Source organism: Mustela lutreola, chromosome 15 (assembly GCF_030435805.1).
Source record: "Mustela lutreola isolate mMusLut2 chromosome 15, mMusLut2.pri, whole genome shotgun sequence".
NCBI lineage: Eukaryota > Metazoa > Chordata > Mammalia > Carnivora > Mustelidae > Mustela > Mustela lutreola.
Genome location: NC_081304.1, coordinates 25,763,140 through 25,777,927, shown reverse-complemented (window position 1 = coordinate 25,777,927; position 14,788 = coordinate 25,763,140). Strand labels below are relative to the sequence as shown.

Below are 14,788 nucleotides of genomic sequence, written 5' to 3'. Positions count from 1 at the left end.
GAAGTCCCAAGTCCTCTGCAGCCCAAGAAGGCAGTTGAATGGGGGTCCTTACGTCCTTATGTTTCAATATTTCTAAGAGCTCAAAAGAAATCAGACCTAGGCCTACATTAAGACCCCACAGACTGATCTAATGGCAGAAGGGTCCTCCTTTGCTATCGTTCCGGGTGAAACCTTCCACAGCACAGAGCTCTGGGTAGCAATTAGATGTGCCTTTGATTAGCAAAAGCAGTGAAAAAAGTCATTACGGAGGTGCGCCTAACTTCAAAAGCAGGCTCTTAGAACGTGGGTTCTGCTGGAGGAGGTGATAAAGGGTGCCTTTGGGGATGAACAGGTTGCGAACCACTGGGCGAAGACAGGGTAGAACGAGGCCCCGCAGCCCTGTCACAGGCTCCCTGAGCCTCTGACCACCTGCATGGTGCCTGGGAGCCGTGTCGGGGCAGCGTCGGGGCAGCAGCGGCCTAAGTACCGGGGCAGGACAAGCAGGAGCAGAGCCTTCCCAGGGACACGGCTCTCAAAGACAAGGACCCAACTCACCCCTGACCAGATCCCTGGCTTTTCTGGGAGGTGGAGGGGAGACGCTGGCGGCTAACTGAGGCCACGATTCCCAATCCTGCTGTTTGTAGCGATGACATGGTCACCGCGATTACTTGACTATTAACGAATCTGTTCAATTATTCATTGTTACATTTTAAAAACAAATCCTTTCCCTCTCTGCTCCTTTCCTCCTGCTTGCTTGGATCAAAGTCTCCCCATCAGACAAAAGGAGATAGGCGAGATTTGCAGCTCTAATAATCGAACAGTGTGACCCGGGGGGAGGAGCAGGAGTGGGAACGGGCAGCAGGGGGCAGGGCAGCTGGGCCCTTGGAAGCCCTGCAAGGAGAAGGAGGGTCCCCTCCCGGAGGTGTGGGAGGAAGGAGCGTGCAAGACCCTCACCTCCCCGTCCGGCGTAGCACAGGCTTAGAGGATGACTGACGCAGAGCCCGGTGCCCCAGGGACCCTCTGTCCCTCACCCCAAGAGGATGGAATCAATGAGCCAAGGACGAGGGAGCAAAGAGGACCTCGCGGCATGCGTGAGGCAGGCCTGGGGGCAGGTAGGGCCTGACTGCCCCCGGGCCTCGCCCTGGAACCCACAACCCCAGACGCAGTACCTGGCGCCGCGCTGGAGTTGCTGCCGGAAGCAATTACATCGTCCAGCATTAGATCTAAAAGAACGAAACACGACATCGGTCACTGGCCGGACCAGGCGGCCTGGGCGGGGCCCCCCTCTAATCAGCACGCTCCCCCTCGCCTCCAGCCCTCACTCAGCCTATGAACCGGGTGCCCGGAGCACTAGCACAGGTGGTTGGTCCTAAGCGGTTGTCAGGCTCCAAACTCTGGCCCCAGGGCATTTGAGGGAGGTGAGCCAGTGGGCCTGCTCCTCAGGGTCACAGGGGCGGGGGAAACAGAGGTATGGGGAGGGGCAGGCCGCCCGTCATCAGAACAGATGTCCACTCCTACCCGCGCCTCAGCCGGGGCAGCACCTGAGAGAGCTCCAGACCCCAGAAGGGGAGCCAGCTGGTCAGGCAGGGCCAGAAGCGCCTGCTGCCAAAAGAGTTCCATCTGGAGAGGCCCTGCTGCTGAGAAGGCAGACGGCAAGGAGGGGCGGGGCGGAGCAGGGGTGGGAGCGTGGCTGCTGGGGGTGGTGCCCCTGCTCAGCTTCAGACCTCCATGGGGATAGCCCAGGTGGGGCCCCTACCCCAGAGTTGAGCAGGGGGCGTGGGGCACGGACGTTGAGGATGTGGGGCGTTGAGGATGTGGGACGTGGAGAACTGCACCACCCACCCCTGCCCAGAGGCCAGTATCTCCTCGCCATTGCCATGGGTCCTCCCATCCAACAGGGAGCTCTGGCCTGGTCCCTCCATCACCCAGCCCCGCCCCCTTCCCAACCCCTCCCCTCGCTCCACGTGCTCTAGGTGCCCCCCACCGGTAGCAGGAAATGGGCCAGGGGCAGAGCGGAGGGAGGGCCACAGCAGCCCCCAACCCCTTTGTTGGTACTCACATTTCAACAAACCAAAGGGAAAACTCAGAGCACTGCACACATCTTACTGGCGTGAGGAAGAAGGTTTATGACAGGGTGGAGGGAAGGGAACCCCGCAGACCAAACAGAGACAGCACAGAAAGTCTTAGAGAAACCCACACAGAAAGATACTCAGTGAGACGTGGGTTGTGACTAAGACAGAGTCACAGAGATTACTGAGTACGAGACAGGGACCCTGAAGACAGGGAGACAGGTGCACACACCCCTGAGAAACAAAGGGGCCCCCGCGCCTGTTCCTTCTCTCGCATCCTTCCTGGAATCTGTGTCTTTTCCCTTAGTGTCGGCCTACCCCTGGTGTAAAAGCATGAGCAGGGACGGGATAGGGCCTCCTCCAACCAACACCGAGAGATGCTGGAGATCCCAGGTGAGGGATCTGAGGGTTCTAAGGCCAGAGAGTCATGAGCTTAGAGTTCCTATAACCTCACACCTGCCCTGAGAGATTTCCATGCCCCCCAACCCCTGGCTTGGCAAAAAAAAAAAAAGGACAGCCAGGAAGCTAGGGGCTTTTGCTGGAGATAGGGAGAGAGAGTGAGTCTGGGGTTCTCTCACGCATCGTCCATTTGTAAGTTCTGCTGAGGTCTTGCTCAGCAACTACAGACCCTAGGCAGGCACGGGTTCAAGGTGCTTGCTCCCCAAACCTGGGGCAGGTGAGTCTGGCACTTGGCCAGTCCCTGGGTGTCTGGACGCAGGCAGGCCCCAAAGCAGCAGGATTCTCAATCCCATGAGGCTCCTCTGCGAGGTGAGCTGGGAGGGGTCGTGCATCACCTTCTGCCCGGCATCCTCCGAGAAGTGTGATGCTGAGACCCGGGGAGCCCCGCAGGGTGGGGGTCGCTCCCTCTCCCCCATGGGGCTGGACTAGTCTGCTTCATGCGTGCTCTAAAGGCTGACATGCTCTTGAGGGGAAAGGAGGTGAGGAGGGGGGGGTGGGAGTGCCTTCTCCCGGTCCCCCCGCCCTCCCCAGCCCCTGGTCCCCTGCAGTCACAAGGCCAAGGTCAAGCACGACTCAGAGAGATGTGGAAAGACTACCGACCAGCCATCTGCTTCTCCTTACTCCTTCTCTTTTTCTCCAGTCTCCGTAGACGCTTCTCCTCCCGCCGCCGAGCCTCCTCCTCCTCCTGGTGCTGCCGGCACTTGTGGAAGTTCTCCACCACCACGCCCACAAACATGTTCAGGACAAAGAAGGCCACAATGAGCAGGAACGAGATGAAGTACAGCAGCATCCAAGGGTTGTGGTTCATGACGGGCTGGTGGGGATCAGGAAGGACAGGTGGAGGCATCAGCCTGAGGAGGCATCAGACCTGGCTGCCTCGGGTAATTCCCCACAGGCTGGGCTCATTAAGATGTGCTCTGCAGACTTGGGTAGCTACAGGGCCCCAGTGGGAGATCTACATGAGTGATGTGGCTTTGGTGTTAAGCAGGAGGGAGCGGCGGGGACTGTGGCAAAGGAGAGGTGTAGGTATTCTATCAAAAGGGGCAGCTGCTTCCTTGTTCCAGTAACTCCTGCACTGAAGGAATTCAAGCCCTACGTTCCCAGATCCTTAGACGAATCCTGAGCGGGCCCAATTCTGGATTTGAATGTGAAATCCACTAATGTTTAGATGTTTGCTGCTATTCAAAAAAGTGTAAACATGTTGCAATCCAACAAAACATGCCAGGATTTGGCCTGCAGGCTACCAGTCAAAAAGCCTCTGCTGTAAAGGGTGATGCCTCCTTGATGGCATTCTGTCAATTAGCCTCCCTCTTTCTGTCCAGGGCCCACACCCCATCATGCCTAGAGTGGCCTGAACCCAAAGGTGAATCCTGCCTACCGTGGCCCTACCTGCTGGTCCACACCCACGGCATCCAGCCCGTCGTACATGATGTCCACCCAGCCATCCTTTGAGGCCAGCACGAACAGGGACATCAGAGCCTTGGGGGAGGGGAGGAAGGAGACACCATCTGAAACCTAGACTGTGTGGCCAAGCGACCCACCACCTGTCCCCAGAGCACCTCCTGGCAGCAGCTCAGGGGACCCTCGCCTTTCAAAGGTCAGGCTTGAGTCACACTGTGGGCCCCTCGAGAACTCTCTGTCCCAGAGCTTTATGGCTGGTGTGAAGCCAGAGGAGCCCCAGGAGATGATCAAGGCCTTTGACCTTGGCCAGGTGGAGGAAGGGACACCAGAGCCCTGGAAATCCAGGAAGCAAAACCAGGCCGGGTCTGGGAAGCAAACCAGCAAAAGTAAACGAGCAATTTCGTTTTCTACGTGGCTCTATATTTGCGAACGTGGACGAGAAGGGGTTGCCTCGACAGTATAAATGTGTCCTGCCCCAGGCTAAGCAGACGCATCCATCGTCTCGTTGTGCCCTTCCCACGAGCTTCCATGGAAATGCCAGGAAGACCCACACATCCGCCAACGAGGCGGGGGCCCTGCCAAGTCAGCTGTCCCGCGCGTCATGACGCGTGGACTCGGGTGGTCTCTGGACGCCTGCGACCGCCACCCCCACCCCCACCTCGGAGCATGGAGCTCACCTGGCCGAGGTTGTCGAAGTTGTACTTATGCCGGACCCACCGGTAACTGGCCTCAGCACAGTCGGATTTGTTGGTGATGTTCCTGGTGTCCTCACCTTGGCATACGAAGAACTTCCCTTTGAAGAGCTAGACACACACACACACACACACACACACACACACACACACACACCCCAGGAGGCAGAGCTGAGTGAGCTGTGGCCACAGGAAGCCCTGAACTCCCCAGCCCCATCCCTCCCACACAAGCCCTGGGGCCTGGGAGCTCCAGCACACCCTGACTGAGGACCCCGTGTGCGGGCGAGTCAGGGGAACACCGACAGGAACCCCCCTGCAGGCACCCCTTCCTCTGGGCTCCTGGGAGCTGAGACCCTAGAGGAGAGAAGGTCAGTGGGGCAGGTGCTGGGGAGGAAGGAACTGTCACTGGTTTTCTGTGAAAGGTGAAGCCATTGGCTCTCCGGGTGGGGTCCCTGGACCAGCAGCATTGGCATCATCTGGGAACATGCTAGAAATGCAAACTCTTGGGCCCACCCCACCCCCACTCTGGGGGAGGGGCCAAATGACATGGTTTAATGGTGTGGCAGGCCAGGGATTATCGACTCCACTTTACAGATGAGGAAAACGGAGGCTCAGGGAAGTAAATTCACACTTAACTAAGGATGAATAACCAGTAGGTGGCAGAAAGGGGCCTCGAATTCAGGTATTTCTTTTCTTTTTTTTTTTTTTTTTAAGATTTTATTTATTTATTTGACAGACAGAGATTACAAGTAGGCAGAGAGGCAGGCAGAGAGAGGGGAGGAAGCAGGCTCCCTGCTGAGCAGAGAGCCCAATGTGGGGCTTGATCCCAGGACCCTGGAATCATGACCTGAGCTGAAGGAAGAGGCTTTAACCCACTGAGCCACCCAGGTACCCCGGATTCAGGTATTTCTGATGGGAACGCTCCCCCTCCTTTCATAACACGCCAGGCTATAACTGTGGGTGGGGAAGGGAATAGGGGGCCGGGAGGACCAGGAGGCCTCGGCAACCCACCGAGGATGGACCAAAGTCTACTGGAAAAGCCCAGGACTGGGCTCCCAATGGCTCCCTCTGCTCATTCAAGCCATTTGGACGTGAGGAGGGGGAAGGGGCGCTGACTATGCCAAGAAGCTCCACACAGGTTTGGCAAATGTACCCCAGCCTGGTCCCTGCGGCTGGAGAATTCTAGCAAACCAGGAACAGCCCTCTGCCCTGGGCAAAGAGGACACTCCAGGAAGCCAACGGACAGGCATGGGAGGGGCAGTAGCCACCCAGGAGCTACCCCGCCGCCCAGACAGCGGGCCGTCTGCCCTGAAGCCAAAACAGCTGCAGCCAGGGGGTTCTGGAAGGCTGGGGCGAGGGGCTCTCCGGGCGCCTGCTGAGACCTGCAGGCAGCTCCTGATCTTTTTTTTCCCTCCCAAATCAGTTTCCTCCCTGGGCCAGAGGCCCAGTTTCCCCAGCAGCCCCCATTTCCTGCCTCGTCTGGGGTCTGCACCCTCCTGCCCGCCAGCTTGCCGCTAACCTGGCCCAGCTGTCTGGGCCCTGGATCCCCAGCTCTGGCCTGCAGCCCACTCAGCTCGAGCAGGGAGGGAGAGGAAGGGATCCCGGAGCAGACGGGGCCGGGGCCGCTTCTGTCCTCTAGCGCGCGGTGTGGGAGGGGGGCAGGAAGAACAGTCTGCAGCTGCCACGGGTCAGCAGCCTCTCTGAGGCCCTTGTCCCCTTTGGGAACCTCTTCTAGGCTCCGAGTTTTCTGCAAAACGCCCAGGAGGTAAAGGGGACTAAGGCCTAGGGCCTCAAGGGAAGTGTCCCTGCTTATTCCTTTCTGGAATCAAGACAGCAGCAGCAGCTGGAGCCTCAGCATCCAAGGCCCAAGAGGAAAGCCACAAGTCAGGTTTTCACTCCCACCCGGCCCCCAGGCCCCCACAAACCTGCACCCCCAGGATGCCAAAAATGATGAAGAAGGCACAACAGATGACCACGATGTTGCCGATGGGTTTCAGGGAGGACATCAGCGTTTCCACTACCAGCTTCAGACCCTGGGCCCGGCTGATGACCCTGGGGAGGGACAGAGGGGAAAAAGAGGGCTTCTCTCAGCTCGGAAGCTCCCTGATCCCTTGCCCTGCCGCCCTCACCACCCATCTGGGCTCCCTGGTTCCCATCCTGGACTCTGGCTTTCTGGGCTCCCCGTGCAGGATACTCCCACCCCAATCTCTCCAAATCTCACCCCTACCTCCCCCACCACTCTCCTCCACTCCCAGATGTCAAAGTATGATCTAGTGGGCTGGGGTGGGAAATCAGCTTGAGAGAGGTGGACCCAGGGATGCAGTGTGTTGTGGGGATATGGAGGCTGACCTATAGGAGGCATAGAGGGTGCAGGCAAGGAGGGGGTGGTGGTGGGAGGTGGTTGGCACTAGTCAGCTGGTATTGTCCTCATCCATGGAAAGTCCTGACATGGGAGTGGGCAGTGGGGTGGAGGGTGATTTTGGGACAGCAGATTCTCCGCTAGCAGGATTAGCTGGTGGGTGGTCCCTGAGAGGTGTGTGAGGGTAGGGAGAGGAGTCTGTCACCTCCCCAGGGAGGACGGTCACTCCCCCCCACTCCCAACAGTGACACCCAAGGGAGAGCTTCAGCTAAAGGCTAGGAGGGCCCTGCCTGCGGCCTCTTATATTGGGGCCTGCCCAAGGCCGGGGCATGGCAGCCTCGAGCAGACTGTCCTGTGGGGACAGTGACGGTGGGAGCATGCTCAAGGAGGGAAACCCCTGGGGCCACGGTTCAAGCCAAGCGATGCCAGGGTTCCCTGTGGGGGTCGCGGTCAGGAAGCAGGGGCTCGTGGGGATCTTGCTCTACTGCTGGCTTGTTGGAGCTGTCCCTAAGGAGGGCGCTCGGCCGGGGACGCACCTGAGTGGGCGCAGGGTTCGCAGCAGCCGTAGGACCCTCAACATGCCCAGGATCTTGGTGCCGCTGTCGGAGACCATGGACACCAGGATGTCGATGATGGAGATGAGCACCAGCAGCCCGTCGAGAACGTTCCAGCTGCTACGCAGGTACGCCTGCTCCCCGAAGCACCAGCCCAGCGCTACCACCTGGGGACGCCCGCGGCATCACTGTTGCCGCCGCCTCCCTTAAGTCCCCAGCTCTGTCCTCCTATTGGGATCAATCTCTCCAACCCCTTTCACCCCAGAAACCAGAGAGCCCCAAAGTAACACCGACCCCCTATTACCTTCACGGTCATCTCTGCCAGAAAGACTGCAGTAAAGATGTAATTGGAAAGGGTCAGGAAGATGCGTTCCTGCAAGAGACAGCAGGCACGTGTCACCCACTAGGACCCCCCTTCCGTAAGCCAGGGCTGCCCTGCAGACAGAAGCCAGGAACTGCCTCCAACATTTGACTCAGGAAAGTGACCCCCACCTTTCCTAACAAGGCAGGCGACCTCTTGTCCCCAGACCTCTCTGTCTCTCACACACACAGCCAGTGCCAGGCCCCCTGACTCGCAGCTCTGTGGACAGTCTGAACAGTGCTGCTTCCTGTCCCCCAAATGGCCTGGAGGGAGAAACATTCCCCCAACCAGTACTGTCATCTGAGTCCTGTATTTCGGAAACCCTCAGAACTGGAGCAGGGTTTACCTTGATCTCTGACCCCCCTCCTCCTACTCTCCTCCCTTCTCCCCGCACTTGCTTTCCCGCTGTGTGGCCCAGAAATGGAGCCACAGGGCCAGCAAGGAGCTTGACTACAGCCTGGACCTCTGTTGGCAACGTATTTATGGAGGCATGGGTGGGGGCAGGGCGGGAAAGAAGGTGACCCGGTCCCCTGAAGTCTGCAGGCGGAGTCCATCCCTCGGTGGCCAGGAGAGGGGTGGGGAGGACTGAAGACGCAGCAGGCAGAGTGTGAGTGTCAAAGAGAGAAACGGGGGGAAGGGAAAGAGAGATGCGGGTTAGCGGCAGAGCCAGAGATAGAGGGGCCAAGGGGGAGATGGGGGGTGAGATATGGTGACAGAGGCAGAGGGCCCTGCAGCAAGGCCTGGGGCAGGTGGCAGACAGAGGGGCTGTGTGACCAGCCACCCTTGCTCCAACCCACAAAAGCTCCAGTGCTATGGGTCCCTTCCCCCACCTATTACCAGGCTGGCCCTCCACTCAAAAAGGTTCCTCCATCCCCACCCTGACCCAGCTGGAGCCTACCCTCTGGAGACTAGAAGCCCAGGAACCCAGAAATCTGAAGGGCCGTGTGGGGGCACAGTGAGGAGGGGTGGGGGGTCACTCTGGGCAAGTGGGGCAAGACGCTGTAAGGGGCAAACACGGTCTGGGGTAGGGGCCTATGATGCCCGGCTGGGGAGACACAGTGTTTAGAACCAGCTGCGCCTGAAAACCTACTTGTTTGTGACCTGGCAGGACCAAGAGGAGCAAAGCGCACCCCCCTCTCCCCAACTCTCCATGGCCTGTGGGGTAGGCCAAGCAGGACGTCTCCCCCAATCAGCACAGAAGTCAAAGGTGAAACCCAGACCCTCTGCAAGGGAGCAGGGGAAGCAAGACCACTCAGCCCCAGTGGGGCCTCTCTTGCTGTGTGCATCACTCCAACACTCGCTGACCCACACCCGGGCCCCCCAGGTCTCTGGATCCTGAGCACGTGCTGTCTGCAAATAGCCAGGAGGCAATGGGGCTCACTTTTCACCCAGGTAAGGAGAAGGGCACACCCCCCCCCCCCAAGCTGGGCTGCTACAGAACAGTAGGGAAACAGAGGCAGAGGCAGGAGATGGACACGGGAGGCAGCCCAGGTTGCCAGGTGTCAGGGAGAACTACAGGAGACTCCTGGCTCCCTCCCTCCACGTCTGTCTGGGCCTCCTGGCCCGCCCTGCTGTCTCTCTGAGCGCTAACCCAGGAGGGGACCGGCACCAAGCAGGCACTCCACAGCCCCCGGGTTTAGTCTTTGGTGACTCACAGCACTGTGGGGGTCGATCTTGGGACGCTCCATGGCAATGGTGATGCAGTTGAGGAAGATGATGACAAGGACCACATGGTCGAACATCTTGTGGGTGATGATTCGGTGACATAGGAGGCGGAACCTGCTGGAAGACAGGCAAATGCTAGGCAGGAGGTGAGCAAGATGACGGTAAGTGGCCTCGCCCTGCAGCCCTTCCCCCTCCTGGGCCCTCCCAGCCCGGGACCCCTCTCTCACTTGCCCCTAGGTCAGAGGACACTTCTGGCATCCCCGAGACGGGGTCACGGGCTCACCCCCCAGGAGGAGAGGTCAGGGACCCCCTGCTCACCTTGACTGAGGAGGGAAGATGTATGCTGACCAGGAGTCTCGCTCACGGCAGCAGGCAGGCAGCCGGGCTCGGATCCAGACTCTTATCCGCTCCCCTCTGCTCTGTTAGAAGGATCACGGGACTTGTGTGCACGACCAGGCCCCCAAGCTCCCCGAGCCTGCCCTGCTCGTCAGCAGTTCCGCGGCGCTCGCTGGCTGTCCAGCCTCTGCCATCCTTCTCTTCCTTTATTCCTAAGACCCCCATCTTCCTCTCAGCTCCCTCTCATCCCCTGAGCATCGCTCACTTCGGTAATCTCCCCCCTCTTGCCCTGCACCCTGTCTCCCAGCCTCTCTGCTCTTATCCTCTCTGTCCCCAGCCCGGCCCCACCTGCCTGGCCTCCTTTTTTCCTTCCTCATGGGGCTTGGAAGCCGTATCAATTATCAAACATTGTCCCCATCACAGCTGTCTGTTCAAAGACACACCTGGGACCAGGAGACACTGGCCCCTTCTCCTCATGGGCTAACCCTGAGGTCCTAGGTCCCTGTGCCCCACCCCTGGAGTCAGAGATGGTGGTGAGGGGCCCAAGGAGGGGTGAATGGGTTAGGGCGGGTGTGAAGTCAAGGCTGGTGATGAGGTCAAGATGGGAGAGGAGAATGGGGAGGGCATGGGTTTGGAGAGATGAGTGATGGGTATTTCTGAGTCACAGGGGGAGGGCCATGAAAGATTCATACGCATCTGCCCGAAACCATCCATATCCACCAGCCCCGCAGATGACGAGGATCTGGGGCTCGGTGGGGCGGGCGTCGGGAGGGAAGGGGCTGCTTGGTGCTCAGCTCCAGAGCTGGCCCCCCTTGAGATCCCTGGGGCATGAGAGGGTATGACAGCAACTCCCTGAATTCCACAGAACGGGGACAGGCTTGTCTAGCTCCCCTCGCTCAATGTCAGGGGTGAGAGGTCACTGTGCCCAGGGGGGGGCTCACCAGGTTGCCCTCGTCATCGCCATCATCCCCGTCCAGTGGGGGGTCGTCGGGCCGCAGGGCCCGGGCCAGGCGCCCTGAGGCCGACTTGCCATTGCAGTCCTGGTGCTCAGAGGCTGAGCTGCGGCCGCTGGCTGTGCGATGCAGCGCGGGCACCCGCAGCGTGTCCGGCAGGTCAAAGGAGTTCTTGGCCTCCCGCTCCAGGGACCCCCCATGGCGCCGGTCACTGCCCGCCGGGCTGGTCCTCTCCTCTTCAGAGCTCTCCTCTTCATCCTGGCTCTCTCGGCCCTCTCCCGACAACAGGGACCTCCGCTCCCCGCTCGGGCTCCTCCGCTTCAGGCTGGGGGCGCGGCCCAAGCTGTTCCGGCTGGAGCGCCTGCTGGTCCAGCTGCTGGCTGCACTCCAGGGGCTGTGTGGAGAGCTGCGGGCACTCGGCTGGTGGGTGGGGGGGTCAAGAAGAGGGTGGTCACCACCAAGACCTCCCAGCCCTGCACCCCCTCCCATGCGCGCTGTCTCCTGAGAGCCTCCCTGGCATCACACCAGGTATCGAAGTGTAAAGAAGAGCCCTGGTTTCATATTACTTAGTTCAACTGGCTGTGTGACCTTTGGCAAGTTACTAAACCTCTCTGTGCCTCCGTTCCTCGTCTGTACATGAGATATGACACTGAGACCTATTCCTTATTTAGCTGACTGGCAGTATAAAGAGACGGCAGGAGCATGGGCCCTGACATCCGCTCCTGGATGAAAGGGCTGGCTGTCACCGGCTCACAGGACGCAGGGCGTCCCACAAATCAGTTTGGCCACCTGAGACTAAGATTGCCTCTCTAAAATGGGGATAATGAAGATACCTCCATCATCGGCTTGCGATGAGGATTCAATGCATTTAGAATGTTTATGAGCGGTGTCTTAGAACAGTGCCTGGTCCAGGGTGCCTGGCTGGCTCAGTCGTTAAGCATCTGCCTTTGGCTCAGGTCATGACCCCAGGGTCTTGGGATCAAGTCCCGCATCGGGCTCCCTGCTTAGCAGGAAGCTTGCTTTTCCCTCTCCCACTCCCCCTGCTTGTATTTCCTCTCTCGCTGTCTATCTCTGTTAAATAAATAAATTAAATCTTAAAATAAGAACAGTGCCTGGTCCAGAGTCAGTGGGGTTTGCTATTCTTACGATGGGATATTAAGAAGATAAGGACCACCCTCCCCTTCCAAAACAGAACTCAGAGGCTGAGTCTCACACAAGGTCACTGAGTTAAGGGACTGAAGAGTAGGATTAGAACATGGCTCTTCTGCCCCCGAGACCAGAGCTCTACTTGTCTGCTTTACCAGCCCTACTGACCTCCCTGGGGGTTGTCCAGCCTGGGGCTCAGAGGCCATGCCCTCAGGCCCATCTGCTTCCCTCCTCTGTTCCCTCCTGACGTCTGCGCATCTCCCACTTCCCAGCATCCACAGGCACCCCGTACCGGTGACTTCATCTCGTGGGCTGCCCCAGGCTCAGCAGACCCGCTGCTGCTGGTGCGGCGGGAGGTGGGGCCCGGCACCTCTGCCAGGCCGGTGCTCGAACTCTTGGGGAGTGACATGGGTGTGGCAGCCGTGTGGATGATAAGAGGGGGCAGCAGGTTCCTCCGCAGCTCTGGGGGATCCCCCAGGGACACCACTGCTGGGGGAGAGAGGGTGAGACCTGAGACCACCCGAGGCCTGGCCAGGGCCGGGGACGGCTCCCCCAGGAGAAATACTCACAGGCCAAGCGCTTCTTCCTGTCCCCATTGCCATCCAAGCTGGGTGAGAAGAAATCAGGCTCCGACTCAGACTTGGTCGCGTCTCCCTAGGGTGGGGGAGCAGTGGGCCATTAGGGCCGCAGCCAGGCAGAAGTTAGTGGGAGGGACTCAGGTCTCCCTATCTCCACACGCACACACCATATACAGGCTACGGGAACCAGCAACCACGGCACGAGACATGCACTGGCACAGGCCAGACCACGCAGGTATGGGGCCCAGAGCTCCCCAGGGCCCCCAACCCCCCTGCCTCCCACCAGCCACACCTCAGAGAAGGCCACGGCTCATCCCAGAGCCCGCGACACAACCAGCCTGGCTGGGACTGGCTCCAGGAAGGGCTGAGGGGAGAAGGGAGAGTGAGCCGGCAGGTGGGTGCAGAGGCCAGAGGGAGCTGGGGACCTAAGTGAAATGGTCACTAGAGCCTAAATTCCAATTTGAGCCTCTGCTTTCCTTCCATGGCTGCCCTACCCCGGGCCTCAGACCTGAGGACCCGAGAAGGCGATTGAAAGACCCCCAGACAGAGCAGCTCAGCCCAAGGAGGCCACTGCAGACCCTCTGCTTCGTCCCCTTGTCTTCCCCAAGACCCCACCCCTTCCCCTGGCCCCATTTGTACCTCCGTCCCTGTCTCTGGGGCAGTTTTTCCTTCTTAGCAGGTCAGTAGGTTCCCTCGTAATTACGCACTTCTCCTTAAGAAGTTATTAAGAAATACTTGATTGCTACTTGTGATAAGGACATAAATATTGCGTAATTGGCATCTCAGGGGATCATTTTCATTAACTTGGTTTACATCCCTAACGAGGCCTCTAATTATCGAGCGGGATCTCCGGGGGGCTGCTCGGGATACACAGCACCGTGGGGTCCCGCGGGGATCCTGGCTCCAGACCGCAGTTCCCACGCCTGTGCAGGAAACTGGTGGAGCAAAGGCTCGGCATGGGCGCCAGAACGTGTCCGGGAACACCTGCCGGGCCTTCCAGGCGGTCAGGGGGCCAGAGACTAGGAAGTGGATTTAAAATTCTGGTACCTTCCAGCAAGAAGCACCTCCACCCTCACATCCTCCAAAGACTTGTCCTGAGCTGAGGCAGCTTGTGGGGGTCTCCAATAGGGGCTCAAGTCAAGGGGGAGAGGAGAGAGATGGGGGAACACGGTCTGCGGCCACGGATCCCGAGTCCACAGAGACCCAAGGACGTGGACTCCTTGGGGACCTCAAGCGTAGGCACACACACGCGGTGTCCCCCACACGTGCACACAGACGATTCTAAGTCCCTTCCTTCTCCCGCCCCTCCACCGGTCCAGCAGGGGACGGGAACGGTGCCCTTTGCAGGTCGATGGGGGCAGAGGCAAAGAGACTCCTCCTCTCAATGTCCACTCAGGGAGGGGGGCGGGGGGAAGGGACTTAAAATCGAAGCAAACCTCACGACACCAATGACCACCACAGCTACCACAGTTGCACAGCAGCTGAGCGTGAACACGACCACAGAGACGCGGAGGCAGAGTGGAGGGGGCACAGGGCACGGGGAAGGGGGGCATGCCGACTCGTGATCGCGTACCTACCCCCTGGGAGTCGACAGGCAGCTGAATACAGCTTAACTGTCCACTCGCATCTTCCCGTTTGCTGATTTCCTACAGGGAGACGGGGAGGCAGGGGACGGGCGCTGGTCACAGGCGCTCAGGCTTTCAGACATCAGCAGTGTCGAAAGAGGATGAAGAAAAGGGTGGTGCAAACCAGGCGGGGGTAGGAGGGGGACGAGACACCATGGGTAGGGGAGGAGGAGAAAGGGGACAGAAGGGCCTTCGAGAATTCAACCACAGGCCCTCGGGCCAGAATGAATCTGAAGGGTGAGGGCAGAGGCCAGGAGGATGGGGGAAAGGGCAGGGAAGGAGACTGAGCCCCCCGATAATCCTAATAACGACAGCTACCGCTCACTGAGGGCGTGTCAGCCCTCCCGAAACTACCTTATTAATGCCACCAGCTAGCCTCTCACAAGACGGGAAAGGAGTACCACCAATGTCCCCTTAGGGACAACACCTGAGGTTTGGAGAAGCTAAGACAACTGCCCCAAGGCACGCAGAGAGTAAGAGGTACATCTGGGCCTCACACCTGAGTCTCCAGCTAGCCTTTCGCTGCCCCCCCCCCCCCACTGGCAGGGGGCTTGGGGAACGGGCAGACAGGCTGGGAAGGAGGAGAGGACGGAGGCAGAGGCTGGGAGGAA

At 59.3% G+C, this 14,788-nt stretch overlaps 1 protein-coding gene across 27 annotated transcripts in view; it reads right to left on the bottom strand.

The window, feature by feature from the left end:
* Window positions 1-14,788, bottom strand: part of CACNA1G (calcium voltage-gated channel subunit alpha1 G) — a 62,437-nt gene that overhangs the window by 14,516 nt on the left and 33,133 nt on the right. For 4 of the 27 annotated variants that reach the window (XM_059148513.1, XM_059148524.1, XM_059148526.1 and 1 more), the window contains exons 14-26: window positions 14,130-14,198; window positions 12,544-12,628; window positions 12,267-12,463; window positions 10,817-11,248; window positions 9,858-9,958; window positions 9,530-9,653; window positions 7,818-7,886; window positions 7,496-7,680; window positions 6,526-6,652; window positions 4,586-4,711; window positions 3,897-3,986; window positions 3,129-3,321; window positions 1,149-1,202 (exon numbers count right to left, since the gene is read on the bottom strand). In XM_059148513.1, coding sequence (XP_059004496.1) covers window positions 1,149-1,202; window positions 3,129-3,321; window positions 3,897-3,986; window positions 4,586-4,711; window positions 6,526-6,652; window positions 7,496-7,680; window positions 7,818-7,886; window positions 9,530-9,653; window positions 9,858-9,958; window positions 10,817-11,248; window positions 12,267-12,463; window positions 12,544-12,628; window positions 14,130-14,198 — 1,852 coding nt within the window. Of the gene's footprint in view, window positions 1-1,148; window positions 1,203-3,107; window positions 3,322-3,896; window positions 3,987-4,585; window positions 4,712-6,525; window positions 6,653-7,495; window positions 7,681-7,817; window positions 7,887-9,529; window positions 9,654-9,857; window positions 9,959-10,816; window positions 11,249-12,266; window positions 12,464-12,543; window positions 12,629-14,129; window positions 14,199-14,788 lie in introns of all 27 variants that reach the window. The other 23 variants (XM_059148514.1, XM_059148525.1, XM_059148533.1 and 20 more) reach the window with 9 other exon arrangements.